Source organism: Eptesicus fuscus, chromosome 5 (assembly GCF_027574615.1).
Source record: "Eptesicus fuscus isolate TK198812 chromosome 5, DD_ASM_mEF_20220401, whole genome shotgun sequence".
Lineage (NCBI taxonomy): Eukaryota > Metazoa > Chordata > Mammalia > Chiroptera > Vespertilionidae > Eptesicus > Eptesicus fuscus.
The window spans coordinates 56,207,704-56,234,653 of NC_072477.1; the positions used below are offsets into that span (position 1 = coordinate 56,207,704).

At 41.9% G+C, this 26,950-nt stretch overlaps 1 protein-coding gene across 1 annotated transcript in view; it reads left to right on the top strand.

The window, feature by feature from the left end:
* The window catches only part of MYO5A (myosin VA), a 195,244-nt gene that overhangs the window by 46,881 nt on the left and 121,413 nt on the right, over window positions 1-26,950 (top strand). Inside the window, exons 2-4 of the mRNA XM_028147757.2 lie at window positions 14,768-14,878; window positions 18,787-18,958; window positions 21,301-21,445. Of these exons, the coding sequence (XP_028003558.1) occupies window positions 14,768-14,878; window positions 18,787-18,958; window positions 21,301-21,445 (428 nt within the window). The remainder of the gene's footprint in view (window positions 1-14,767; window positions 14,879-18,786; window positions 18,959-21,300; window positions 21,446-26,950) is intronic.

Here is a 26,950-nt window from a genome sequence, read left to right on the forward strand (position 1 = left end):
TGTTTTACAACTTGCCCTTTTTCAACTGACAGTATCTTTCTGTGTTAGTACTTTATTCTTTTAAAGTATTTGTTTGTATAATCTTTTAATTATATATTACTACAGTTATATTAACCTTTATATTAATATAGATATATATTAACCTTGTGTCCTTTCTAAATTTTCACTTTTACAAACATTGCTGCAGAACATCCTTGGAAATATAGTTGACCCCTGCACAGTTCAAACCCATGTTGTAATTATTTCTACTTTTGGTATTCATAGGAGAAAGTTCCTAGATATAGACTCTCGGAATCAAGGATATGTATATATTTAAAAATGTTTGGCTTTATTATTAAATACTTATCAAAAATGCAAAATATAGGAATACATAAAGAACAAAATCAAAAGTCTGCCCTCCTCCCAGGTTGTTATGCATTCCTGAAGTAGACATTTTACATGGTGAAAGAAATGACCAAATTGCAGTCTAATAAGGTTATGCCTGTTTATCTATGAAAATGTCTGATTTTCTACTCTCTTTCCAACACATGTTATTATCAATTCTTTAATAATCCAATCAGTACACAAAATTTTAATTGTTTTAAATTTCATTTAATTATTAGTGAGATTAAACATTTTCTTAGGTTTAATTTTTAATTTAATTTTTTTTTTAGTGGTGCTTCTGTGAGTTGCCTGTTACTTTCTCTTGCCTGTTTTGTTACTGGGTTGTTAACCTTTTTCTTAATAATTTGTAAGAGCTCTTCACTCATTAAGAGAATTTGTTACAAGTTTTTTTTTTGTTTTTTTTTTTGCCAATATGTATTTTGACTTTGTATATTGCCACACAGAAGTTTTTAATTTTTCTTAAACACCTTTTGAGCTGACCTTCCAAATACAGGGTCTAGGTCAACTTTCATAGCTGCTTTTTCCAGTTAAAAGGACACTTTAAAAAAGAGTTAGTGGATGGGATAAGGAAGCAGCCTGTAGCCCATGGGTAAATAAATGCTTCTATTCAGAAACAGACCAGCAGGGTTCTTTTCATTTGGTGACTGTCCCTGCCTGCAGGATGTTCTCATTTGTCCTCTCACACTCAGCTCCTTACAGGGTCCCTCCTTTGCCCACTCCCCCTTTATTTCCAAGGCAAGAATCTCACAATAATAGCAGCTAAACTGCCCGCCCAGCCCCTGTCCTTAGGTAAAGTTGACTGACAGTCCCACCAGTGCAAGCCTCATTTGCCCAATATGAATGACATGTTGGGAGCAATTTTGTGTATATTAGATAAATCCTGTCTACAGACAAAATGTGATAGATAGTAGTATACACATGAGTGGGGGAGAGAACAGCTAATCACAAGTAGAAGCTGTACAAGATGTGCTTTTGATATGATTAAAGAAGGGCCAATTATGCCCGGTTTGCGTGGCTCAGTGGTTGAGCGACAACCTATGAACTCGGATGTCAAGGTTCAATACCTGGTCAGGACACATGCCCAGGTTGCGGGCTTGATCCCCAGGGTAGGGCATGCAGGAAGCAGCCGATAGTGATTCTGTCATCATTGATATTTCTATCTCTCTCTCTCTCTCTCTCTTTTTCTTTCTGAAATCAATAAAAATATATATTAAAAAAAAAAGAAAAGAATGGCCCATTAGAACCAGGCTATGAGAAACATCTGGTCACTCATTGCTTTGCTGGAAAGCCTTTGATGAATCCTTTTCTTCTGCAGTATAAATGCCAACTGCCTACATGGTAATGTGACATCTTTCACATCCTGGTCCTAAACTATTTTTAAAGTCAGCTAGACACTGTGCGAAGTACTTTGATTCCACACACATTTATTGAGTACCTACTAAGTTGCCAGACATTGTTTTGATTCTGGAATTAGTGGTAGTTCCTGCTCTTACAGGGCTTTCAGGCTAGTTGGGAAGACAGATAATCCCAAGTAAATAAAGCATTTTATAAAGTGGCCAGGAGGGGCCTTTCTGAGAAGAAGATATCTAAACTGAGACCTGAAGAGTGAGAAGGAAGCAGTTGTAAGAAGAGTTGAGGGATGAGGTTAGGATGCTCTAGGCAAAGGGCAAAATAACAGCTTTAAAGTTGGAAAGAGTTTGGGGTGTTATAAGAGCAATAGAAGGCTGGCACAGCTAGAGCTCAGAGGAAGGGAGAATAACTCAGTGATATTTAACCTAAGGACAGGGACCAAATTGTATTCCTTGTAGAATACAGTAAAGGAATTCAGGTTAAACACAGTGAGGTGGTTGAGGTGGGTGGTGTTGATGACAATATAATGTAATGGTCTTTAAACTTTATCTCATTTATCTGCATAACAATTACCTGATGTAGATATTATTAATAACCAGTTTTATGGATGAGGACTAAGGACCCCCAGGAAGGTAATTGGGTAATTTGCTCAAGGTTATATAGTTGAAAAGTATTGGAGCCACTAAATCTCTTGAGCATCTACTTTGCTAAGCACTGGGCCAGGTATGGTGGTGATGCCAATGGATAAATCATGGATCTCGTCTTCAAGGAGGTCACAGTCTAGTTAAAGAGATAGGCCTATGAGAGGATAACATGGTAGTTAAGGAAGGCTTTCTGGAGGCCATAATAAATAAGTTTTAAAGTGCTGTTTTGTTTTTCAAGAAAGGACATATATTTCTTTTAGACAAAAGTTTAGAAAGTAGAAGAAAAGAAGGAAAAAATACAGACGTAGAATGGAGTCAGCAATGTGGTTAAGAACAATGTATACAATAATGATCTGCTCTTTTTATTCAATTCTGACATGCACATTGTTTTTTCACATTTAAAATGAATCTTATCATTGATGGTATCTTAGCTCTGATAAAATAGGACATTCATTTATTCATTAGGTAGTTATTGTGCACCTATTGTAGATCAGACACTACGTTTAGCCCTTGACATAAATTTTAAGCAAAATAGACAAAAGTTCCTGTCCTCATGTCCTTTATCATAATAATAATAGGCCAAGAGGCGTCACGACGGAAATGACCAAACGACTGGTCACCAGGAGGTGCATGGAGGCAGGGCGCCTTGCACGCGGCGGGAGGCTGGAGGCGGAGTGCCTCACGAGTGGTGGGAGGCGGGAGGTGGTTGGTAGTCCCTATGAGGTGGGGGGCTGGCGGGGGGAACCGGCTGGCTGGTGGTGGCAGCAGTGGCCAGGGACTGGCGAGCAGGCAAAAAATGGCCCTGATCGCAGGCTAGGCCTAGGGACCCTAACCGCACACGATTTCGTGCACTGGGCCTCTAGTAGTGAATAAAAGTACAGGATTATGTGAGAAAGTATAACAGAGGGGCTTTATTTAGATGGAGAAGTCAGGAAGGGTCTTTCAAAGTGGTAGATATTTAAGCTGAGATGTGAAAGGTAAGTAGGAATCAGTAACACAACAGTGAGGCTAAGGGTTCCAGGCTAAGAGAAAGTATGAGAGAAGGCCTTGAGGCTTGAGGTAGCATGGCTGTGTAAGTTGTTGAAGGAAAAAGTACAGATGGCCCTTGGTGGGATGGAGAGAGGGGCTAAGCAGTGGGAGTAGTGGGGACTGTCATGGGATGAAACTGGTTCTCCAAGACCTTCTGGAGGCAGATGCCAAGTAATACAAGGTGCAGAGGGTTATGTGGATGTTTTATTCTCAGTTACTAAGGATTTTAAGTAAGGCTGAGACATCATCAGATTTTTCCATTTCAAAAAGAACACTCTGGTTGCTTAATAGAGAATGGGGGAGGGAAAGCTTGATAGCTGTTTCTAGCATCAGGGCGAGAAATGATGGTGCTAGGATTTGAGAGGTGGCCATGAAGGTGGAGAGAACTGGTTCTGTATATTGGAGGTAGGACTTAGTGGTGGATTTGATATAGGGGTCCAGGAGAAGGTGATGGTAACTATCAGTTTTCTCCCAAGAGCTGGGTAGAGACGCCTGTTACTGACATGGGGATACTGTAGGAAGGACAGATTTAAAAGGCAGTGGAAGAAGAGTTCTGTTTTAGACTTAAATTTAACATTGTTTGAGACACCTAGCCCAGAGGTCTGGGCTAGAGATAGAAATTTGGGGGGAAATTGTATTTAAACTCAGGAGGGGATGGGATACAATGTAGATATAAAAATAATAATAATGATCTCTAATCATAACTATAATATTAATATTTATGAGGGTAGCTAATACTTATTGACTGCCTTAGGTGTGTTAAGCACTGTTCTGTGTGCTTTATATTAACTGATTTAATCTTCATGATAGCTCTATGTTGTAGGTATTATTATTGACTCTTATTGCAGATGAGGCACACAAAAACCACAGGGCTAATAAATAATAAAACCCAGACAGTTTGGTCCTAAAGCCTGAATGCTTAATACTACATTAGAAGAGGAAGAGACTCAGCTCAGAGATCTGGGCAATTCCAACATTTAGAGGCTGGATAGGAAAGGTGGACCTGGCACGAGAAACTGAAAAGGAGTGATTTGAAAGGTAGGAGGGACCATGGGAATGGGATGTCTCAGGAGCCAGGCAGAGTGTTCCGGTTGGTTGTTAAGGTCAGTGATCACATGCTGCTGAAAGATGGGCTCTTAAAGACACAAGGCATTAAATGGGTGATGAGGATGGGAAAAGGGTTTGCCAAGCTTTGGGATAATGTGAGTAAAGAAATAGATATGGAGGAACCAGATGCTGTTTGCAGTTGTTGTAGGGTCAAGTGCAGGCCAGGAATGGTGAGAGGTGAGACTGGAGAAGTATGCAGGGGCCAGATCATGAAAGACCTGTAATGTGCCCCAGGTGAGCACCAGACCATGATCTTAGCAGAACTGTCTGTCCCCAAAGCTGGGAGCAAAACAAAGGGAGACACTTGCTATAAATGGAGGGAACTATATACTGGTGTCTGTTTATCTATGCTGTCTCATGTAATGTATATATTGTCTGATTTCTTCAAAATTTACCATGTTCAGACATTTTATTTAAAAATTAAATTACCCATGACTTCTTTTATCACCAAATCATTTGTCAGAGTGATAGATGTTCTGCATAGGAGGAAGATATCTATAGCAAAGGCCTGTATATACTTAAATTGGGAGCAAGTGTTAAAAACAGTAGAAAAGTATGAGTTGTTTTACTTAATTGGGTAACTTCGGTCATAATCAGGAGAAACTGATTCATTGGAAATATGTTTGTTTTATTATTTCTTACACTGTATATCCTACGCATTTTTATTTCCTTTTTTGTAGTATTTTTTCCCCTTTGATTTTTAGAGTGGAAGGGAGGGGTAGAAAGAGAAACATCAATATGAGAGAGACACATGGCTGCCCCCATGTGGTCAAAGATAGCTGCCCCCATGTGGACACAAGATGGCCTCCACAAGATGGCTAGCAGGGGAGGGCAGTTGTGGGTGATCAGGCCAGCAGGGTAGGGCAGTTGGGATGGACCAGGCCTGAAAGGGAGGGCGGTTGGGGGGAACCAGGCCTGTAGGAGAGGGCAGTTGCGGGGGGACGAGGCCTGCAGAGGAGGGCAGTTGGGGGGGAACCAGGCCTGTAGGGGAGGGCAGTTGGGGGGACCAGGCCTGCAGGGGAGGGCAGTTGGGGGGGACCAGGCCTGCAGGGGAGGGCAGTTGGGGGGAATCAGGCCTGCAGGAGAGGGCAGTTGGGAGGGACCAGGCCTGCAGGGGAGGACAGTTAGGGGCAGCCAGGCTGGCAGGGGAGGGCAGTTAGGGGTGACCAGGACAGCAGGGCAGGGCAGTTGGGGATGACCAGGCTAGCAAGGGTGGGAAGTTAGGGGGGACCAGGCCTGCAGGGGAGAGCAGTTGGGGGGGACCAGGCCTGCAGAGGAGGGCAGTTGGGAGGGACCAGGTCTGCAGGGGAGGACAGTTAGGGGTGACCAGGCCAGCAGGGGAGGGCAGTTAGGGGTGACCAGGTCAGCAGGAGAGGGCAATTAGGGGCAATCAGGCCGGCAGAGGAGGGCAGTTAGGGGCGACCAGGCTGGCAAGGGAGGGAAGTTAGGGGTGACCAGGCCAGCAGGGGAGGGCAGTTAGGGGAAATTGGGCCATCAGGGGAGCAGTTAGGCGTCAATCAGGCTGGCAGGGGAGTGGTTAGGGGGTGATCAGGCTGGCAGGCAGAAGTAGTTAGGGGCAATCAGGCAGGCAGGCAAGCGGTTGGGAGCCAGCAGTCCTGGATTGTGAGAGGGGTCCCAGATTGGAGAGGGTGCAGGCTGGGCTGAGGGACACCCCTTCCCGTGCACGAATTTTGTGCACCGGGCCTCTAGTAACAACTATAAAGCCTATTGCAAGAATTAAGTAAAGGAAAGGAAAGTTAGTAGTGCTCTTCATCCTAATCAAACAAACAGCGTTGGGATGAAGATGATTCCTTTCTTTGTTGGTGATTCCATTTTAATTTTGATTATTTTACTTGTTTAGAATTTTGTAATTTATCCTCAAATACCACTAGCTAATTGTAGATGGAAATAATAATAATTTTTTAAAAAATTTCTTTATTGATTAAGGTGTCACATATTTGTCCTCATCCCCCCATTCCCATCCCACACCCCTCCCCACGGATGCCCCCACCCCCCTGTTGTCCTTAACCATTGGTTAGGCTCGTATGCATGCACACAAGTCCTTTGGTTGATCTTTTCCCCCCTACCCCCACTCTCCCCTACCCTCCCTCTGAGGCCCGACAGTCCGATCGATGCCTCCTTGTTTCTGGGTCTGTTCTTGTTCATCAGTCTATGTTGTTCATCATTTCCCCTAGATGAGTGAGATCATGTGTTACTAGAAATATACTTATAAGAACCGAATGTGAGATGAGCAATAATAGTTATGCTGACAGGCAAATGAATCAGTCTGTAGTGAGTTTCTTTCTGGACCAACATTTCTTTTGGGACCCAATTTCAGTGTCCACCAGTTCCTTATGTGTACATGTCGGCACTGACTTTTCAGCTCTGGATGGTGGACAAATGGTGGTAATGCAGGTCCGACTCCCTCTGGTTTGGTCTCGCCCGGACCCAGGGGCACGCGGCCTTACCTGGACCTGGGACCCAGCATCACCTGGGCCCCGGGGCGCGTGGCCTCACCCGGACCCAGGGGCTTATGGCCTCACCTGGACCAATAATAATTTTTCTTGATGTGCATTTTAAGACTATGCTTATAAAGTGAGACCTAGTTCTAAAGATAATCTCTACAGGATTATTACAGAACTGCAGTATCTGAATATAGTCCTTCCATCTCACATTCAATTCTAGAGAAATAGTTATTTAATTTTTGCTATTGGATGGTGACAAAATATAAACATTAGTTTGCAAAGTTCTTGTTTCCTTCTTGAATTTAAAATAATTTCAATGTTTGCTGGAAACTGACTTGAATTTAATTTACTTTTAAACCATGCACATTTTACTGTACATGCAGGATAACTTTAAGAGTTATAAAGAAATTAAATATTTTAAATCATTTTATTTATTTAAATTATATTTTATTGATTTTAGACAGGGAGGTAGAGGAGGAGAGAGATAGAAACATCAATGATGAGAGAGAATCATTGATCTGCTGCTTTTGGCACACTCCCCACTGGGGATCACGCTCACAATCCGGGAATCGAACCATGACCTCCTGGTTCATAAGTCCATGCTCAACCACTGAACCACACCTGCTGGGCTATTTTGTTTATCTATAGAAGTAAATGAACCTGAAATCATTCATTTATTAAAATTTTAGTCCTTGGCATCTCAAATTATTTTTTTGCTATTATTTCCTAAACTCATTTTTGGTAGAGCCTCATTCTAGGGCAGAGCCCAATTGGAATACTGAAGGATGGATGCCAGGCTGCTTACTGTGGCTTTGACACATTGTCCTAGATGAGATATTCCTAAGTCTCACCTGATGACATAGACCAGTTTAATAGCTGTTTCCATTATGATACCAAGAGGAACATTTTTGGAGTGAAGGAGGAGAGTTTTTCTTTATGAAATCTACTTTTTTAATAAGGGGGAAGTGTGGTGGAGTGGAAAGAGTAGATATAGATTTGGACCCCAGCTCTACCACTTTTAAGGTCTAAGCCTCCATATCTGTTACAATGGGTTAGTAATAGGGTTATGGTAATGATTGAATGGGATTATGTATGTACAATAACTAGGCCTCTATTAACACAGAGAACGTGCTTAATAGATGTTAGCTCTCATTCCTCACCACTGGTGTCAGGTTCCTGAGGCAGGTTGGTGTTTGTCACTTTGCTCAATAGCAGCCTGCATTGCTGTAAAGCTACAGCAGGACCACAGGGCACTTCGCTCTTCACTTCCAACCCTACCCAGAAGGCACCATGTGTTCACCCCCATCCCCTCTTTTCTCTTTCTCCCCATTTTAGTGTGACCTCCTTACCCTGCCCTAACCCTCTGGCTTACCTTCCTTCCCATCTGTTCCCCCTTTGCTGCTCCAGGAGATGGCTGTGGAAGTGGTCACAACATGTTTGCCTTCTGAGTGAGGAGTTTTGGGAATTGGGATGGGACACTCTGTTCTAGAAGTTAGGGGTAGCTTTCACTCTACACATGTGAATTATGAAGGGATTAAAGTGTGAGTTTGTGGTGGAGGAGGGAAGGATGTTTCATTACTTCTCTATTACTTAAATGCCTGTCTCTTTTTCCTTCTGTCACACCAAGATTACAACATAACTCAATTGTCTAGTATTGCTTACATTTTTCTCTGTTTCTGGAAATTGTAGACCTTTTCAGAAGATTCTGAGAGCCTCTTGTCAATATTTCATTTAGTCTGCTCTCTTAGAGTGTAATTAATGTCTGAGGCCAAGAATATACATATCACAAAAGTTTATTAAGAAATTATTATAGGCATGCCCTGTGTTAAGTGCTGAAAAGGCAAGGATGAATAAGATGTACCCCTTCTCTTAAGCAGCTCACAGTCTCTAGAGGGAGGAAGGCATGCAAAATCATCATTTAGTGGGATAAGGTTCTAGTGGAAGATTGTATGAGGTATGGGGACAATGAGAATGGAGTGCCAAATGATAAGTCAGGAAAGGCTTCTTAGAGGAGGTGCTACTTTAACAGGCATGAAGGATAAACAGGAGTCTGCTGGCTGACCACGAGGAGGGCTTGTGTTCCAGATGGAGGAAATAGCTAGAGCAAAGGCACAGAAGTGTGAGGCAGCAGGGCTTTTTTGGGGTACAGCAAACGCATAGTTTGCCATGGAGAACAGCAGTGGTGAGGGAAAATGACATGTTAAAGAAGATATTCCATTGAGGAGTTTCAATAATAGTGATGCTCTATTTCTGACCCAAGTGGTGGGTATATGTGAGTTCATTATATCATTCTTTCATTCAACAAATATTTGGTGTGTGTGTGTGTGTGTGTGTGTGTGTGTGTGTGTGTGTGTGTGTGTAAAAGTTCTGGAAAGCCCATTGTGTGCTTTAGGGTAGGAGTTTCTGAATTTTTTACATCAAAACATGCGAGAAGGGTTATATGAATTACTTAGTAACCATGTGGACTATCATTGTTAATGTCCGGGTTCAGAGGCTGGGGTATTAATGATTCAGGATTTCTCTCCTGCTTCAGTTCCTAGGATACTTAGTTTTTATCACGGGCTTTTTTTGAATTGTCACATAAGGCATTCCTTTCTGCAGACATTCACAATGGGATATCAAAAATGAATCAAGGCAGATTCCATGTTGCCAAGTTGCTTACGGTGTAATAGGGGAGCTAGGAAAGATGTACACATGTGTTGGGTCAGATTTTCGGGAACTTGTCATTTACTCTCTTAGTGCTGTCTTGTTCTCAAAGTGTCCCAGGCATCGGCAACAACTGCTTTTGGTGCCCGCATCTCAGAGTTCCTTGACTAACAAAATGCAAATTAGCAAAACTTCCAGTGAGTCATCAGCACTAATCAGGGATCTCTTGAGTGTTGTCATGTGGTAGGAAACAAAAAGAAAGATGACTGGTGCTTCCTTAAGGGTACAGGGATGGTGTAACCCCTGAGAAGGTATGAGTGCTAGGCTAGGCTGAGCCAACACTGCTTACTACCCCTTTCTGCCAAGTACTAGTGCAAGCATGACCCCCAAACCTGCCTTTCCAGTGTTATCCCATTAGATCCTGCGAATTACCTCCTCAATGCCTGCCAGGCCTCATTAAGTTGTATTGTGAACAATACATGGTGTTTATTTTCCTCGCAAGCTATTATGCAACTTAAATCTGTGGTAGCATTGTTTTCTCAGATTTGACTGTTATAAAATTAAGCCCATCTCCATTTTGTCCCGTCTTTCTAATCAGGTGTTCCTTTGAATTATTTAAATCTTCTTTGGTATGTTTTTACATTTTCATATTATCTGCTTAAATCTTTTTTCTCTTTTCATCTACAGTTTCTTTGTGTGTGTGTGTGTGTGTGTGTGTGTGTGTGTGTGTGTTTTGTTTGCTTTGTTTTTGTTTTGTTTTAGTGACAGTACCTCAGATCCCAAATCCTTCTCTTACTAGTTCCTACACCAGATGTTTGCTCTTTCTTTGCCTACTACTTCTTTGCCTACTATTTCAGGAATCTCTCTTCTTTAAGTCTCTGGCTCCTCCCCCATCTTTATGGCTTCATAAAAATTTTCCTGAGGTAGGCCTGTGAAGTTTGCCTTTGCTACCTTTCATCCAAGTTCTCCCATCTTTTTTAATTTTTTAATCTTCACCCAAGGACATGTTTTTATTGATTTTAGAGAGAGAAGAAGAGAGAGGGAGGGAGGGGAGGGGAGGAGGGGAGGAGCGGAGAGGAGAGGGAGAGAGAGAGAGAGAGAGAGAGAGAGAGAGAGAGAGAGAGAGACATCAATCTGTTGCCTGATTTAATCCCTGATTGGGGATTGAACCCGTAACCTGTGTATGTGCCCTGATCAGGAATCGAAACCACCACCTCTCCGTGTATGGGGCGTTGTTCCAACTGAGCAACACCAGTCAGGGCAAGTTCTCCCATCTTTTTTCCTTCCCCTGCCCTACCTCTGTCTTAAATAACATCAACAAAAATGTGCTGCCCACCAGCAGTGGGCAAGGAAGTTGGCCAACTTTAGAGGGGATTCAAAGATGGCTTAAAGATATAGAGTTCAATGTAAGAGGCAGAGAGATCCATAAATAACCCAAATAGGGTCCGAGGTATCATGAGTGAGATAGATATTTGAGGGACTTACAAGATAATGAGGGACAAAACTAGAGTAGTATGAATAGAAAAGGGAATGAGGAGTATTGCAGGAAAGCTTCACCCTCTACCGGCTAATCCTGACAGAGTGACATTGGACCCTCTCTTGTCTTGCTGGGAGCTGTGTCCAGTTTGGGGCTATCTTTTGCTAACTGCTTCTGTTTCACAGGAAGCCCCTGAGCAGACTTCCGGGTATGTGTGTCCACCCCTATTTCTGATTCCTGCCTGTTTCTTGGCTGCCATATCCCATTTCTAGATTTTTCATGTGATCGTGGGGCCTTGCCTTTTTGTCTTTCTTCCTGCAGTCTTAGCACTGAATGTGGCTGGACAAGTGTAGTCTTATTCTCAGGGCTGCCATGTGTATTTTCATGGGAGTCTGGGGGAAAAGTGGAAAGTAGGGTTGTTAGTGACAGAGGCAGTAGGAAGGGGTATTGTCAGGTTGCAATTCCTCTGAGTTTCAGCAACTGTGTATTTATACCTCTCAAATTGACCCAGTTCTGGTATAGTTGTTTCTGTAGTCACCATTAAAAGTGGAAAAGAACCATAAAAAGACAGTGGTAATAATAGACTGATTTCTGACCTATTTCTTCTTGGATACTTTCCCAAGAAATAGAGTTAAGGTAAAGGGTAAGTTGTCAGGGAGTGTTTAAATATCTTACCTTTGGAGTGTGCAAGGGCCTTACTTAGCCTTCCTCTCCTTTCTGTTAACACCTGGTTTTTGGAAATCTAGCCTTTGGAAAAGTACTTACCCATTACTGTTTCCAAAATACTTGTGAAAATCCAAGCTGCAGCTTGCTATTGACAAAGAACACAAAGACTCTTCTTGCTAGATTTAGTTGAAAATCTCATGTTTAGAGCTGGTCAGTCAGCCTTCTACAAACTCACTTGGACCCATTTTGCTTTTTTATGCTTTCATCAGTCAGGGTAGTAGGTAATTTTATGACACTGTATTTCATATATTACATATCTTTTCTAGAACCAGTAAATCCTTCCAGAGGAAGTTATGTAAATACTGACTTTCTAAAGTGAGCTTCAGAGTGGGACCAGTTGGTACACAGAAATGTTTATTGAATGAGTAAGCTTTTAGTAATGTGCATAGTGAGTACTCAGTTTATGGGCTGTGTAGCTAGGGGAAAAGTTATAAAACTAATTTCAGTAACATTTGACATAGAACATTAGCAATCACTTTTTATGGGGAAAACCATTAATAATTGTACTTATATAGTATATTCGTTTATGTTTTTCACAAAGTTTCTATGTGTATAAGCTCTTTTTAAAAAATATATTTTTATTGATTTCAGAGAGGAAGGGAGAGGGTTGAAGAGATAGAAACATCAATGATGAGAGAGAATCATTGATCAGCTGCCTTCTATTGGGGATCGAGCTTGAAACCTGGGCATGTGCCCTTGACCAATATCAAACCCAGGACCTTTCAATCCACAGGCCGACACTCTGTCCACTGAGCCAAATGGGCTAGGGCTATGTGTAAGCTCTTGACATAAACTAGATGAGTACTCTTATCACCCCCATTTTACAAGTGCATGAAATAAAGGTTAAAAATGATAGTTTTGGGACTAGAACCCATAACCTAGTTTAGTACTCTTTCCTCTCCAAACTGTTCAGGCAAAAAGTTTGCATGAGTTTGTGATAAGAGAACAATAAAGTAATGGGTGCATTTATTTTACCATACTGTGTTATTCAATTCAAGGAGATACCTTTTATTCTGAGATTCTTTCAACAAATACTAAGTACCCAGCCTTGTACCAGGTTCACAGGTACTCGATATTATGTTGAATAATACAAATGTGGAGCTTATGTTCTAATGAATGAAGAGAAATAATAAATAAGTAAACAAGCAATGAGAGCTCTGAAGAAAATAAAGTAGAGAAATGCTGATGGTGTTGTTTTCATTTATTCTTGAAAAATGGGCATCTGGGTTTAGAGTACATATGTTTTAAAGAGAGACTCCTTCCTGAGGAAACCAAGAAATCATGAAACATCTTTTCAGTATGGTATTTGGAGGATTCTTTCATATAAATATACAATTTGTTCTTTTTCTTCAACATTAACCTAAAGTCCAAAATTGGCTTACGTCCAGAGTGTCTAATTGAGGCTAAAGATCTGCTGCTTCAGGAACCCCTGACCCTACTTCTTTCATGACATTGAGGCTACGAGAGCCAAGCTTATTGCTGGCCAAAGATACATTTTTACCATTTTTGCTCATCTTTACAAAATAATGAAGGTAAAGTATTGCTTTCTAATTTCTTTTTCATTAGCAATAGAACTTTTCTTCAGTGAAAGTTCCTGATACCCAGATGTAAAACAGCGATGGCTCCAAGTCCCAGGCTTCCTCTCCTCTTCACTCGAATGGCCTGGAGGAGCACCTGGGAAGTCACTAAGGCTTTGCAGAGAATAGAATGAAAACCACAATAAAAATTCAAATTGTAATCCTGCTGTAAAAGATAGCTGTGTTGCCGAAACTGGCAGAGCCACCATACTAGTGATTCAAAATTATATTTTGAAAGTCCACATTTGGTGAACAAATAGGTTTATATGTACATTTTAACCTAAAATATATTTTCAGGTAGCATCCTTTCTAATAAAGAGGGAATGTGCAAATTGACCATCATGCCATCACAAAGATGGCAGTGCCCATAGCCACAGGATGGCGGCGCCCAGTCCCCTCAGCCCTGTTGGAGTCCCACAGTCCTTTCAGCCCAGCCAGGCGGGGGGAGTGGGGAAGAGCAGGCGCAAGGTGCGGCTGGACCCACCCTCAGCCTCCCAGCCACCCAGGGCCGACCCGAGGCACAGGCAAGCCTCGGATGTCGGCTGCCAAGCCGCCTAGGGCCGGCCTGAGGTGCAGGCAAGCCTTGGATGTCAGCTGCCAAGCCGCCTAGAACCAGCCCGAGGTGCAGGAAAGCCTCGGATGTCGGCTGCCCAGTTGCCCAGGGCTGCTCAAGGCTCAGATAACCAGGGCTGGCCGAGGCTTGTGCTGCCAGCAGTGGCAGCAGCAGAGGTGTGATGGGGGTGTCGCCTTCCCCTGATCACCAGGTCACCTCCTGCCCATGAGGGCTCCTGGACTGTGAGAGGGGGCAGGCCGGGCTGAGGGACCCCCCCTCCAGTGCATGAATTTTCATGCACCGGGCTTCTAGTTTACTATTTAAAGCAAAGTCATTCTTTCATTGTAGTTGAAAGTTTATTGATATATAGTTGACATATAGCCCTGTATAAGTTTGTGTATGGCATAGTGATTTAACTTACATATATTGTGAAATTATTACTACAATACAGAGCATACTTTTTATATTATGTGGGTATGACAGTACTATAGGTCTAAAATACTTTTCATCTACTAATTTAAAAATTAAATTTTATATTGACCAAGAATTATTTTTTCATAAATTATTTAATTATAAATAAATCCATGATATGTTTTATATATCATTATAACATAACTAGAGGCCTGATGCATGAAATTTGTGCAAGGGGCTCAGCCCTAGCAGCCCCGCCTCAGCTGGCCCTCGCAGCCCTGCCTTCATCCAGAAGGTCATCTGGACAGTCGTTCTGCTGTTCGGTGTAATTAGCATGTTAGTTCTTTATTATATAGTATTGATTTGCTAGTTTCAATTTTTTTCTTTTTGTTTTCCAGTTTGCCAGAGTGTGGATACCTGATCCTGAGGAAGTTTGGAAGTCAGCAGAGCTGCTCAAAGATTACAAGCCAGGAGACAAAGTCCTCCTGCTTCACCTTGAGGAAGGAAAGGTAAGAATTTGGTTTTATTTGTTGTCATTGGCACAAAGTGAAGGGAATTCAAAAGTTTTAAATTTTGAACCAATTTAATATTTTTATTTATTAAATTGATTACAAATGGCAAAATGGCAAACTCAAATTTCTATCCCAATGGGTTAGTGAAAATAGCAGATACTTTAAAAATTCATTATTTTTGTCTATGAATTGATTATGACTAGATTTATATTCACACTAGAGGCCCGGTGCACGAAATTCATGCACTGAGGGGGTGTTCCTCAGCCCAGCCTGCACCCTCTCCAATCTGGGACCCCTCGGGGGATGTCTCACTGCCGGTTTAGGCCCGATCCTCAGGATCGGCAGTCAGATCCTAAACTGACTTAGGCCCGATCCTAAACCGGCAGTCAGACATCCCTCTCACGATCCTAAACTGGCAGTCAGACATCCCTCTCACAATCCAGGACTGCTGGCTCCCAACCGCTCACCTGCCTGCCAGCCTGATAACTCCCTGACCACTTTCCTGCCAGCCTGATCAACGCCTAACTGCTCCCCCAGCTGGCCTGATTGCCCCCAACTGCCCTCCCCTGCTGGCCCGGTTGCCCCTAACTGCCCACCCCTGCAGGCCTGGTCCCCTGCAACTGCTCTCCCCTGCTGGCCTGGTTGCCCCTAACTGCCCTCCCCTGAAAGCCTGGTTGCCCCCAACTGCCCTCCCCTGCCGGCCCGGTCACCCCTAACTGCCCTCCCCTGCCAGCCTGGTCGCCCCCAACTGCCCTCCCCTGCTGGCCTGGTCGCCCCCAACTGCCCTCTCCTGCAGGCCTGGCTCCCCCCCAACTGCTCTCCCCTGCCGGCCTGGTTGCCCCCAACTGCCCTCCCCTGCCGGCCTGATCGCCCCAACTGCCCTCCCCTGCCGGCCTGGTCGCCCCCAACTGCTCTCCCCTGCTGGCCTGGTTGCCCCTAACTGCCCTCCCCTGAAAGCCTGGTCGCCCCCAACTGCCCTCCCCTGCTGGCCTGGTCACCCCTAACTTCCCTCCCCTGTTTGCCTGATCACCCACAACTACCCTCCGCTGCTGGCCATCTTGTGGCGGCCATCTGTGTGAGGGCGTGAGGGTCAATTTGCATATTACCTCTTTATTATATAGGATGTAATTCTCCAAAATATGCATTTGTTTATCTGTATTTTGTTTAGGCTAGCATTAAAATGCTTCCATATTGCCCAGCTGAAGTGGCTCAGCTAGTTGAGTGTCGTCCCATGCACCTAAAGGTCACTGGTTCAATTCCCAGTCAGGTTGTGGGTTTGATCCCCAGTCAGGGAGCATACAGAAGGCTACTGATCGATGCTTCTCTCACATTGATGTTTCTCTCTCCACTCCACCCCCCCTTCCTCTCTCTAAGCATGTCCTCAGGTAAGGATTAAAAAGATAGAAAAAATGTTTTGATATTAACTAACATATTTCATATAATCTAAGGAGCCATTTGGTATTTGCTGGAACTAATTATTTGAAAAATTTTACTGATAAGTTAGTGTGTATAAACACTTTGCTCATGACCAGAAATATTTAAAACCAATTGTGTCTCTGTATTTTCCTGTTTGCATTTGCTGGATGAGTGGATTTGTTTTAGTGTTACTCCTTTTAATCTTTTCACTGAATTTGACAGGCCACATCACACTTTTTTCTTAAAAACCTTTGTGACATTAATTTCCTTTAAACAAGGAAACTATAAATACATGAAAAGTTAAGTAAAGTAAAACTATATAGAACAGTTCAACACCACTAAGATGTGAAAAGGTTAGTTTATGATTAACTACCAAATGAATAATACTCTCCTGACAGTTAATATGTATTGAGCACTTAGTAAGTGCTTTATTTGCTGTAACTCATTCAATCCTCACAATAAGCCTATGAGATGAGGCTATTATTATTGCCACTTTATGGATGAAGAGACTGAGGCTCTGAGAGTTTAAGACTTTCTCAGGGTTATATAGGTATTAAGGTAAGAAGCTGGGATTTAAAGCCAGGAAACAAAAGTAGAACAGAGCGGGGATGGTCAGGGGGCTGGGGAATGTAAGGGTTTAGGGAGGCATTCTCTGAAGAATGAGTAGACAAGGGGAGTGCATTTCAGGGATCCAGAAAAGCCAGGCAAAGGCAGGGAGGCATGCATAGCAATGTGTGTTTGGGGAGCTACCCAAGTTCCATGTTGTTGGGATGTAAATGAGGGTACAGGACCAGCAAGGGGATAGGGATGTAAAGTGAGAGTACAGGACCAGCAAGATCATAGAAGGCCTGGTGTTCTTCCTAAAACTCTTGGGCTTCAACTAGTATGCTACGATGAGTGACTATAATATTTATAAACAGAGGAAGGGTGTCAGGTTGTGGTTTAGAAAGGACTCATTGGTGGCAGCATGCAGGATAAATTTCAGGAGAGCAACACAGAGGTAAGGAAGTTAGTTGGGAAGATGGTAGGGAAGAATTAGGTGAAATTAGGAGAACCTTGAATGCCAAACTAAGGAATTAATTTATTCAGCATTTATTGATCATCTATTATGTGTTAGGTACACATTAGGCACTTTGGGCTATATTTTCTTATGTTAATTCTTACAGCAATCCTGTGGGGTCAGTAGGTGGTATTATGACTATTTTCCAGGTAAGGAAGCCAATGATCAGAGATATTAAGTAGTTCTGCCTGAGATCATACCGCTGGAAGTGGCTTTTGTGTATTGCAGGGGCCAATGCAAGGGCCAGTCAGCTTTGGGGAAGGACATTATCTATAATAATAAAAGCAAAATATGCTAATTAGACCGGACGACCTTCCGGATGAAGCCGAGGCTGCGAGGGAAGCTCGGCTCCCGGGTGCCTGCCAATGGCCAGAGGGAAGCCTGGGTCCCGGGTGCCAAAGGGAAGCCAGTGCTGGCAGCCGGGGTGGGGGCGGCGGAAGCCTACTCTTACACGAATTTCGTGCATCGGGCCTCTAGTACCCTAATAATAGGCAGAGAGAGGTAGAATGGCAGGTTGTAAAATTTCCTCCCCATTTAGCATCATTTCAAACAGATTTGAATATATGATCTCTGTATATCTCATCAGTATTAAGTGACTTTTTAAAAACCAGCTTGTCCTTCCCTACAATTAAATTGCATTTTTTTTTTCCTATTCACTTGTCATGTTATTTGCCCTTAGTACCTAGTTGAGTTACAGTTTCCATGCTTGGCTTTGCCATAAAGTCATATTCTCTTGGCTTTAAGTGAGTAAGTACTTCTTAACTTTGAGGCCAAGCACCTCATTAAAAATCAAATAAAAGCTATGGATTATCTTTAAAAAAAGTACATATATGATATAGCTTATTTCAAGGTATTCTTTGACCCCTTGGTGTTCAGTATTCTGAAGTATTTACCACGCACCAGGCATTGCCTCATTTAATTTTTACCACACCCCTGTAAGCAGTTTCTATTATGCCCTTTTTACAAATGAAGGATTCAGGTTAGATAACACACCCAAGACCACAAAAGAATTAAGTACTAGTTTTAGAATTTGAACCCAGGTCGATCTCACTCTAGAGCCAAACTCTTAACCACTGTTATATACTGCCTTTTACATCATAGATGAAGATAGGAAAAAAACACCACATACCTTGAATAAAGATTAAAAACTTATGCTCCAGTAACTGGGTAAAAATGTCTAGGCTCAAACTATATAAGCAAAAATTGTTAATACATATATACATCTAGTGAATAAAGAAGATTCTCCTTTTTTTTTAGAAAAAATTTTTTTTTGCCATTTGCATTAGTTTCTTATTTTGGAAGGTGCTAAGGAAATAATGAATTTAATAGCTGAGAAGTAAATAGGAATAGGAAATAAGCAAAATGCAACAGGCCTATTTTACGTTTACTGCTGTGATTTATCCAGATGTTGTATCTTGTGCATTTTCAGGATTTGGAATATCGTCTGGATCCAAAGACCAAGGAACTGCCTCACTTAAGAAATCCTGACATTCTTGTGGGTGAAAATGACCTCACAGCCCTCAGCTATCTTCATGAGCCTGCTGTGCTCCACAATCTCAGAGTCCGCTTTATTGATTCCAAACTTATTTATACATATTGTGGTGAGTGTACCTTGCTGTCCTCTTTCCTCTATTGGCCTTGGCCATGGAAATATGGTGACGGGGAAGGAAGACTGTGATTGGATTTTCTCTTAGAGACAATTTCACTTCAAAGTTATCAAAAAGATTTACCAGTGCTCATAGCTAGCTGTACTTTATGCAGAATAAGCTATTTTGTGAACTTACATAATTTTTGTCAAAATACAAGGAACTGGGTCCCCTCTTTTGGATCCTCCCACTCCACAGAAATTAGATGCCAAATTTAATGCCAATTTGCCAGTTATTTTCATCTCTTTTAAAAACATGAGGAGTAAATGTCCGAAGACCTATCTTTGGGGCTGGTTCAGGAAATTTAGTGTCTTTCTCAATTACTTAGAAATGCAGGACTGACTTGATTTGTAGTAGCTATTCCTGTTTGATCTGCTTGCCTAGGCTCCTGCTCCTTATAGTATTGGCTGCCAAGGACCCAGCTCAGAATTCTTTTTATGTCTCTTAGAAATTAAGCATGTTCATGTATGTACATTTTGGTTTCTTTCTCTCTCTCCTTTTTTTTCTCTCTACTTTCTTTTTTGTTTTGTTTTGTTAATCCTCACCCAAGGATATTTTTCCATTGATTTTTTTTTTAAAGAGAATGTGGAAAGGAGGGGGGGAGACACAGAGAGAAAAACATCAATGTGAGAGAGACACATCAATTGGTTGTCTCCTACACATGCCCTGACCAGGGCCAGGGTTAGGGCCTGCAACTGAGGTATATGCCCTTGACTGTAATTGAACCTGGGACCCTTCTCTCCATGTGCCGATGCTCTATCCACTGAGTCAGACCAGCTGGGGTTCTATTTTCTTCTTAACCTTTCTTTTCTCTCTCATCCCTGCCTCTTTTTTCTTGGCTTCTTATCTTTCTTTCACTAATCCTTCTCCTCTGAGACTCAGATCCGAGATTTCCATTAGATTCCTTCTATTTGCTTGGGATACTCAATTCAGTGGTGACCATTTCTTCATTACTGTTCTGTTTGGGACAGGAACAGATATCTTTTCTTTTTAAAATAATTTATATCTTTTATATCCTTGATATTAACTCCCTTTCTTCCTTGTGTATTAACTGAATGTTTTTTTTTAATTTTTCTTTTACTTTAATTTTTTTTGCACATATGTTACCTTCTTGGTGAAGCCTTCCCTGCCCTACCCTCCCATCTAAGTCATAAACTCCTTGTCCCTTGTTTAGTATCTATCTTCCTTTTCTGTTTAAGTTTTCTCCTTTTCCTTACTACTATCTAACCTATGATATGTATTTTTTCTTTTTTTTTCTTTTTTAATATATTTTATTGATTTTTTACAGAGAGGAAGAGAGAGGGATAGAGAGTTAGAAACATCGATGAGAGAGAAACATCGATCAGCTGCCTCCTGCACACCCCCTACTGGGGATGTGCCCACAACCAAGGTACATGCCCTTGACCGGAATCGAACCTGGGACCTTTTAGTCCGCAGACCGACGCTCTATCCACTGAGCCAAACCGGTTTCGGCGATATGTATTTTTTCTTATTTATCTTGTGAATTGTTTGAATTTCTCTCTAGAATATAAGGTCCAAGAGGGTAAAGATTTCTTTTTTTGTTTGTTGTAAGTCTAGAACTTAGACTTGAAACATAGTTGGAGCTGAAAAAATATTTGTTGAGTGAATGACTAAATATACACCTACTGTGAAAGTTAAGGAAATACAAAAAAAGTATAAAAACAGAAAAGCATTACATGTAACTCATCACTGAAAAATAACAATATCTTTTGGTTTATGCGTGCATATGTGAGAGTATAAATAGTTATAAAATTGGAGTCAGTCTCAATATAGTTGTGTCATATTTTCCTATGACTTTTAATATTCTTTAAAAATATGATTATGTTTGTAGCACAATAGTGTATCATATGGCTATAACAAAATTATTTAATCACTCTATTATATATTTTGTTTGTTTTCACTTTTCACTGTTATGAATAACATTTTGATAAACATCTTAATTTAAAGAAAAACACTCGCATGAATCTCTGATTATTTCATTTGAAGTGGAATTTTTGGTTTAAATATTATAAAAATATTTAAAGTTATTTTAACGTTGTCCCAATTGTCATTATTTTAAATAACCTAGTTCAGTGTTTAATTGGTACTGTATTTAGGACTAGGTATAATGGGTTTGGAGACAAAGGCTGTGTCATATTTTGATCCTTACCAATTTGTTTGTTCAATATAAACTGAAATGGAAATTTGTGTTAGCTGTGATTCTCAGTTAACCAAGTTTAGTATGCTCATTAGGATATCATTGATTTCTTCTTTTGCTTTTTCTCCCCCTTCTCCAGGTATAGTCCTAGTAGCTATAAATCCTTATGAACAGCTGCCTATTTATGGAGAAGATATTATAAATGCATACAGTGGTCAGAACATGGGTGATATGGATCCACATATCTTTGCAGTAGCTGAAGAAGCTTACAAGCAAATGGCCAGGTTGGTGGAAGCTCTATTTATTATTTAATGACTCTTATTAGGTGTGATAACTTCTTCATTGCTGAGTCACAGATATTTTAAAATACAGTGAATGGCAGCTTATAAATTATTATTAAATAAACAGCCTTAACTAGCTTGTCTTAGATGGCCTGCATTATTTTTTTAAATAACCTACATTTGTAAAAAGCATATGATTTTTAAAAACCACCTTTGGAATCCCATTGTGATCCTGTGACTGTGCAAGGACAGATGTTACATTTTACAGATGAGTGGATCAAGGATTGGTAGTACTAAATGGCTTGCCCCATGTCATTCAGCTGAGTGGCAGGCAAGAACTAAAAACTGGAAGAAATCTACTTGTATCTTAGAAAATTAACTGCCAAGGAAATTGTGAATTTCAATGTTAGCATTATGTACTACGACATCAGTGATACTGAATAGCATCAGAAAAATGTCTTTGGTATTAACCATGGAACACTAACATTTTAAGAATGGAAAATCAGAGGGAAAAAAGCTACTTTTAAGACTATACTCTTAATAATATAATGTTATGTAATGCAAAACTATGGATGCATAGAAGAATAGTTTATATTTATCTCATTTTTCCAGCCCACAGGTAAAAACTTGGCATGTTATAAATAAGATATGGGAAACCCTCAAACAATTTGTGAAGTGGAGAGAAAACTAATACTGCAGAGGTTTTTGTTTTTTTCTTTACAGCCAGAGTTGTTTATTTATACATAATTGGATCCATGTGTGACAGAATTTTAGAATTGTTCAGTGGCAGTCCCTAGACGTCATTATACCCTTTAATTAGTAAAGTATTACTAATACTTTTTATAGCAGCAAGCAATTATTAAGTACTATCTTTGTGCAGTACACTGTTTATTTGCTTTCTATTTATGAACTAACTAATTTTATCCTCACAGAACCTTCTGAGGTAGTATTACTATTAATTTTCATTTTACTGAGAAGTTATGTAAGTTTCCCAAGGTCACATAACTAGGAAGACTAGTTTTCAAAATCTATTAGTCTGACATTATGAAATATTAACATATTAAATATAAAATGACTAAACTAGTTTTATACTACAAAACATTGCCATATTATACCAGATTCTAGTATAAATAGTAATGAGTGTCAAAAGTCTAAGAAAGCCCGGCCGGCGTGACTTGATAGTTGAGCATTGATTTATGAACTCGGAGGTCACGGTCCAGTTCCCCATCAGGGCATGTGTCCAGGTTGCAGGCTCCATTCCCAGTGGTGGGTGTGCAGGAGGCAGCTGATCAGTGATTTTCTCTCATCAATGACGTTTCTCTCTCTCTCTCTCCCTCTTCCTTCCGCTCTGAAATAAATAAAAATATATTTATATAAAAAATAAATAAAAGTTTAAGAAACTCTGTTTTTTAAGCTTAAATTTGAGAAAATTCCATCTATTAGTATAATTTTTCCATAAAGTTAGAAGAGCCCACCAGTATTTGATTTGTACAGTATTGGATCATTGCAGTAGAGTTAGCACTATACAAGTACAACCTGAGAACTAGGCAGAGAGGTAAGTGCATGGACTGCTAGAGCCTAAAAGTAATCTCAAATTTTATTTTGCTGCTCAAAGAGAACTATATTACTTCTTTGAAAATGCTCTTCCTTAAATATGAAAGCTTGGTTCTTACCATCTTTGCTACTGGTAATTTACAAATAGTATTAGATTTATAGGAATATTTTTTGCTTTTTACCCTTTGATTTATTAACATTCACCCTGTGGCTCAGCCACTCAATGTGATTTATTAACTGCAGGTTTGTTGGTTGGTTTTCTCTTTACTTCGTTTTGTTTTTTTTACACAATTTTACAATATGCTTTAGTCAATTATGATATTAAATTTACCTTTTATATGAATAAATCTACACCCATAAAATGTGCCATAAGAGTTAAATAGACCATGTCTGCTTAGACTTATAATCGGGAATTGATATTGCAGGATCATTTTTTTTTCCTTACCAAATGAATATGTGCTATCTTTACTGAATTCTGGTGTTTCGCATTACCGGTGCTCTTCGAGGCCCCTGGCATCTTCAGGGAGGCACAGTTCATTGCTTGTTCCATAGACCCTTACTGAGCACCATCCAAGCACTCTTTGGGGCTTGGGGGACACAGCAGTGAAAAAATTAGACAAAATAGACAAACATTTATACTCGCATGAAGTGAGGCATGATAAACAATAAAAATAAATAAGATGCAGCTCTAGCCTGTTTGGCTCAGTGGAAAGAAGGTTGGCCTGTGGACTGAAGGGTCCTGGGTTCGATTCCAGTCAAGGGCATGTATCTCAGTTGCAGGCTGGATCCCCAGCCCTGTTTGGGCATGAGCAAAGGCAACCAATCTGTGTCTCTCTCACATCAATGTTTCTCTCTCTTCCCCTTACATTCTCTCTCAAAATCAATGGAAAAATATCTTCAGGTGAGGATTAACAACAACAAAAAACAAAAGAGGCTGCCCTGGCCTGTGTGGCTCAGTTTGTTGAAGCATCATCCTATGCACCAAAGGGTCACGGGTTCGATTCCTGGTTAGGGCACATACCCAGGTTGCAGGTTTGATCCCTGGTCAGGGTGTGCTGGAGGCAGCCCATTGATGTTTCTCTTTCACATAGATGTTTCTCTCTCTCCCTTTCCCTTCTGTCTCTAAAATTAATAATACTAATATATAAAAACCCTGGGTCGTAACTACCAGTAATGACTGGAGGCTGACCAATCACAAGTCAGTGCTGGCCCCGCCCTCAACCAAGCAGTAAAGGGCATTCAGGCAGGCAGGCAGAGGGGTTAGGGGTGACCAGGTAGGCAGACCAGCAGTTAGGGGTGATTAGGTAGGCAGACCAGCAGTTTGGGGTGATCAGGTAGGCAGGCAAGCGGTTAGGGGAGATCAGGTAGGCAGACGTTCCCTCACCAGGCTGGCCCCATCCCCAAGCAAGCGTTAGGGGCAATCAGGTAGGCAAGCAGAGTGGTTAGGGGTGATCAGGTAGGTAGACCAGCGGTTAGGGGTGATCAGGTAGGCAGGCAAGTGGTTAGTGGAGATCAGGTAGGCAGACCAGCGGTTAGGGGTGATCAGGTAGGTAGACTAGCGGTTAGGGGAGATCAGGTAGGCAGACGTTCCCTCACCAGGCTGGCCCCATTCCCAAGCAAGCATTAGGGGCAATCAGGCAGGCAAGCAGAGTGGTTAGGGGTGATCAGGTAGGTAGACCAGTGGTTAGGGGTGATCAGGCAGGCAGGCAAGCGATTAGGGGAGATCAGGTAGGCAGACAGCCCCTTGCCGGGCTGGCCCCGCCCCCAAGCAAGCAGTTAGGGGCAATCAGGCAGGCATGCAGAGTGGTTAGGGGTGATTAGGTAGGTAGGCGAGCCGTTAAGGGCAATCAGGTAGGCAGATGGCCTCTTGCAGGGCTGGCTCTGCCCCCCAGCAAAGAAAGAGGGAGGCCCAGGAGAAACCAAGATGGCAGCATAGGTAAACACCTAACCTGCAGCCTCGCACAACAATTTCAAAAATACAACTATAAGTCAAAACAGACATCATCCAGAACCACAGGAAAGCTGGTGGACTGAAACCCCCACAACTAGAAGGAAAGAGAAAACCACAATGAAAATCAGAGGAGCCGTAAAAGCCTGAGGTACGGAGACACAGGCGGAGACACGGGCGTGCGCGCGGGGAGGACGGAGCCGGAGAGGACGGGGCTGCTGAGTGCCTGGCTGGCGTTCTCTAGCGGGAAGGAGATAAAAGCTCCAGATTGCGCTGAACCCCAGCTCCGACTGCACTGAACCCCAGTTCTGGGCGAGACCCTGGGAAGCCAGGCTCATACTGGGGGAATCTGGGCTGTAAGGCAGAAACTTAGGGGAGTGGCAAAAAGCAGAGCTCCGAAGGCGCGCACATGAATGCGCGCAGAGGATGGATTGTTGACTGTGCCGCTGAATTGCCTTAGCGGGAAGGAGACAAAAGCTCCGGACTGCACTGAGCCCCAGTTCCGACTGCACTGAAACCCAGTTCCGGGTGAGAATTTGGGAATCCAGATTCATTGGGGGAGAGACTAGACTGTTTGGCAGCGGGTGAAACTCCAGGGTGCCTTTCTCTCAGAGGTGCTTGCAGGGAATACAGAGGGACACTGAGACACAGGAACCTCATAGGGTGGGGCTGACGGGAAGCCAAGGCTGTAGGCTCCACCCTGAAACTCCGCCCCATCCAAGCTGAGCACAGAGGCTTTAACAATTTTGCAAGTCTAATTGAATAAGGCTGTCTCCCGGCATAGACACAGCTGATCCTCACAGCCAATTGGACTGGAGGTCAAATCCTCCCAGTGTACCAACAGCAATCAAGGCCTCACAACACCAAGACTTTGCACTCAGCCCACAAAGGGGGGTACCAAGAGCGACCACCTAGGGAGATTGGGGAAGCTGAGCTACCGGCCCCTATAGGTCACTGACCACACAAAGCCACTCCATCAACACAGAGAGGCAGCCAAAATGTGGAGACACCGAAGCAGGTCACGAATAGAAGAGATGGAGGAAAGTAAACTAATGGACGACACAGTGTTCAGAACCACATTTATAAGGTTCTCAAGAATCTTCTAAAAACCGCTGATTAACTTGAAGAGACCTTCAAGGACCTTAATGAGAATACCAAAAAAATGGAAAAGGACCAGTCAGAAATTATGCATACACTGTCTGAAATAAAGAATATACAGAAACTTAACTGTAGATCACCGTACCTCAAGAGTCAAACCAAAGATCTGGAACATGAGGAAGCAAAAAACACCCAACCAGAGAGGCGGAAAGTAAGAAGAATCCAAAAGTGTGAAGATAGTGTAAGGAGCCTCTGGGATGGCTTTAAGCGTACCAACATCCGAATTTTTGGGGTGCCAGAAGAAGAGAGAGAGCAAGATACTGAAAACATATTTGAAGAGAAATAATGACAGAAAACTTCCCCCACCTGATGAAAGAAATAGACTTACAAGTCCAGGAAGCGCACAGAACCCCAAACAAGAGGAATCCAAAGAGGACCACACTAAGACACATCATAATTAAAATGCCAAGGGCAAAAGACAAAGAGAGAATCTTGAAAGCAGCAAGAGAAAAACAGTTACCTACAAGGGAGCACCCATACGATTGTCAGCTGATTTCTCAACAGAAACTATGCAGGCCAGACGGGAGTGGCAAGAAATATTCAAAGTGATGAACAGCAAGAACCTACAACCAAGATTACTCTACCCAGCAAAGCTATCATTCAGAATTGAAGGTCAGACGAAGAGCTTCACAGACAAGAAAAAGCTAAAGGAGTTCATCACCACCAAACCAGGATTACATGACATGCTGAATGGTATTCTTTAAGAAGAGGAAGAAGAAAAAAAAGGTAAAGGTAAAAATTATGAACAACAAAAAGACATCAAATACATACCTACCAACAAGTGAATCTAAAAATCAAGTGATTAAAAAAATCTGAAGAACAGAATGGACTGGTGAATATAGAATCAG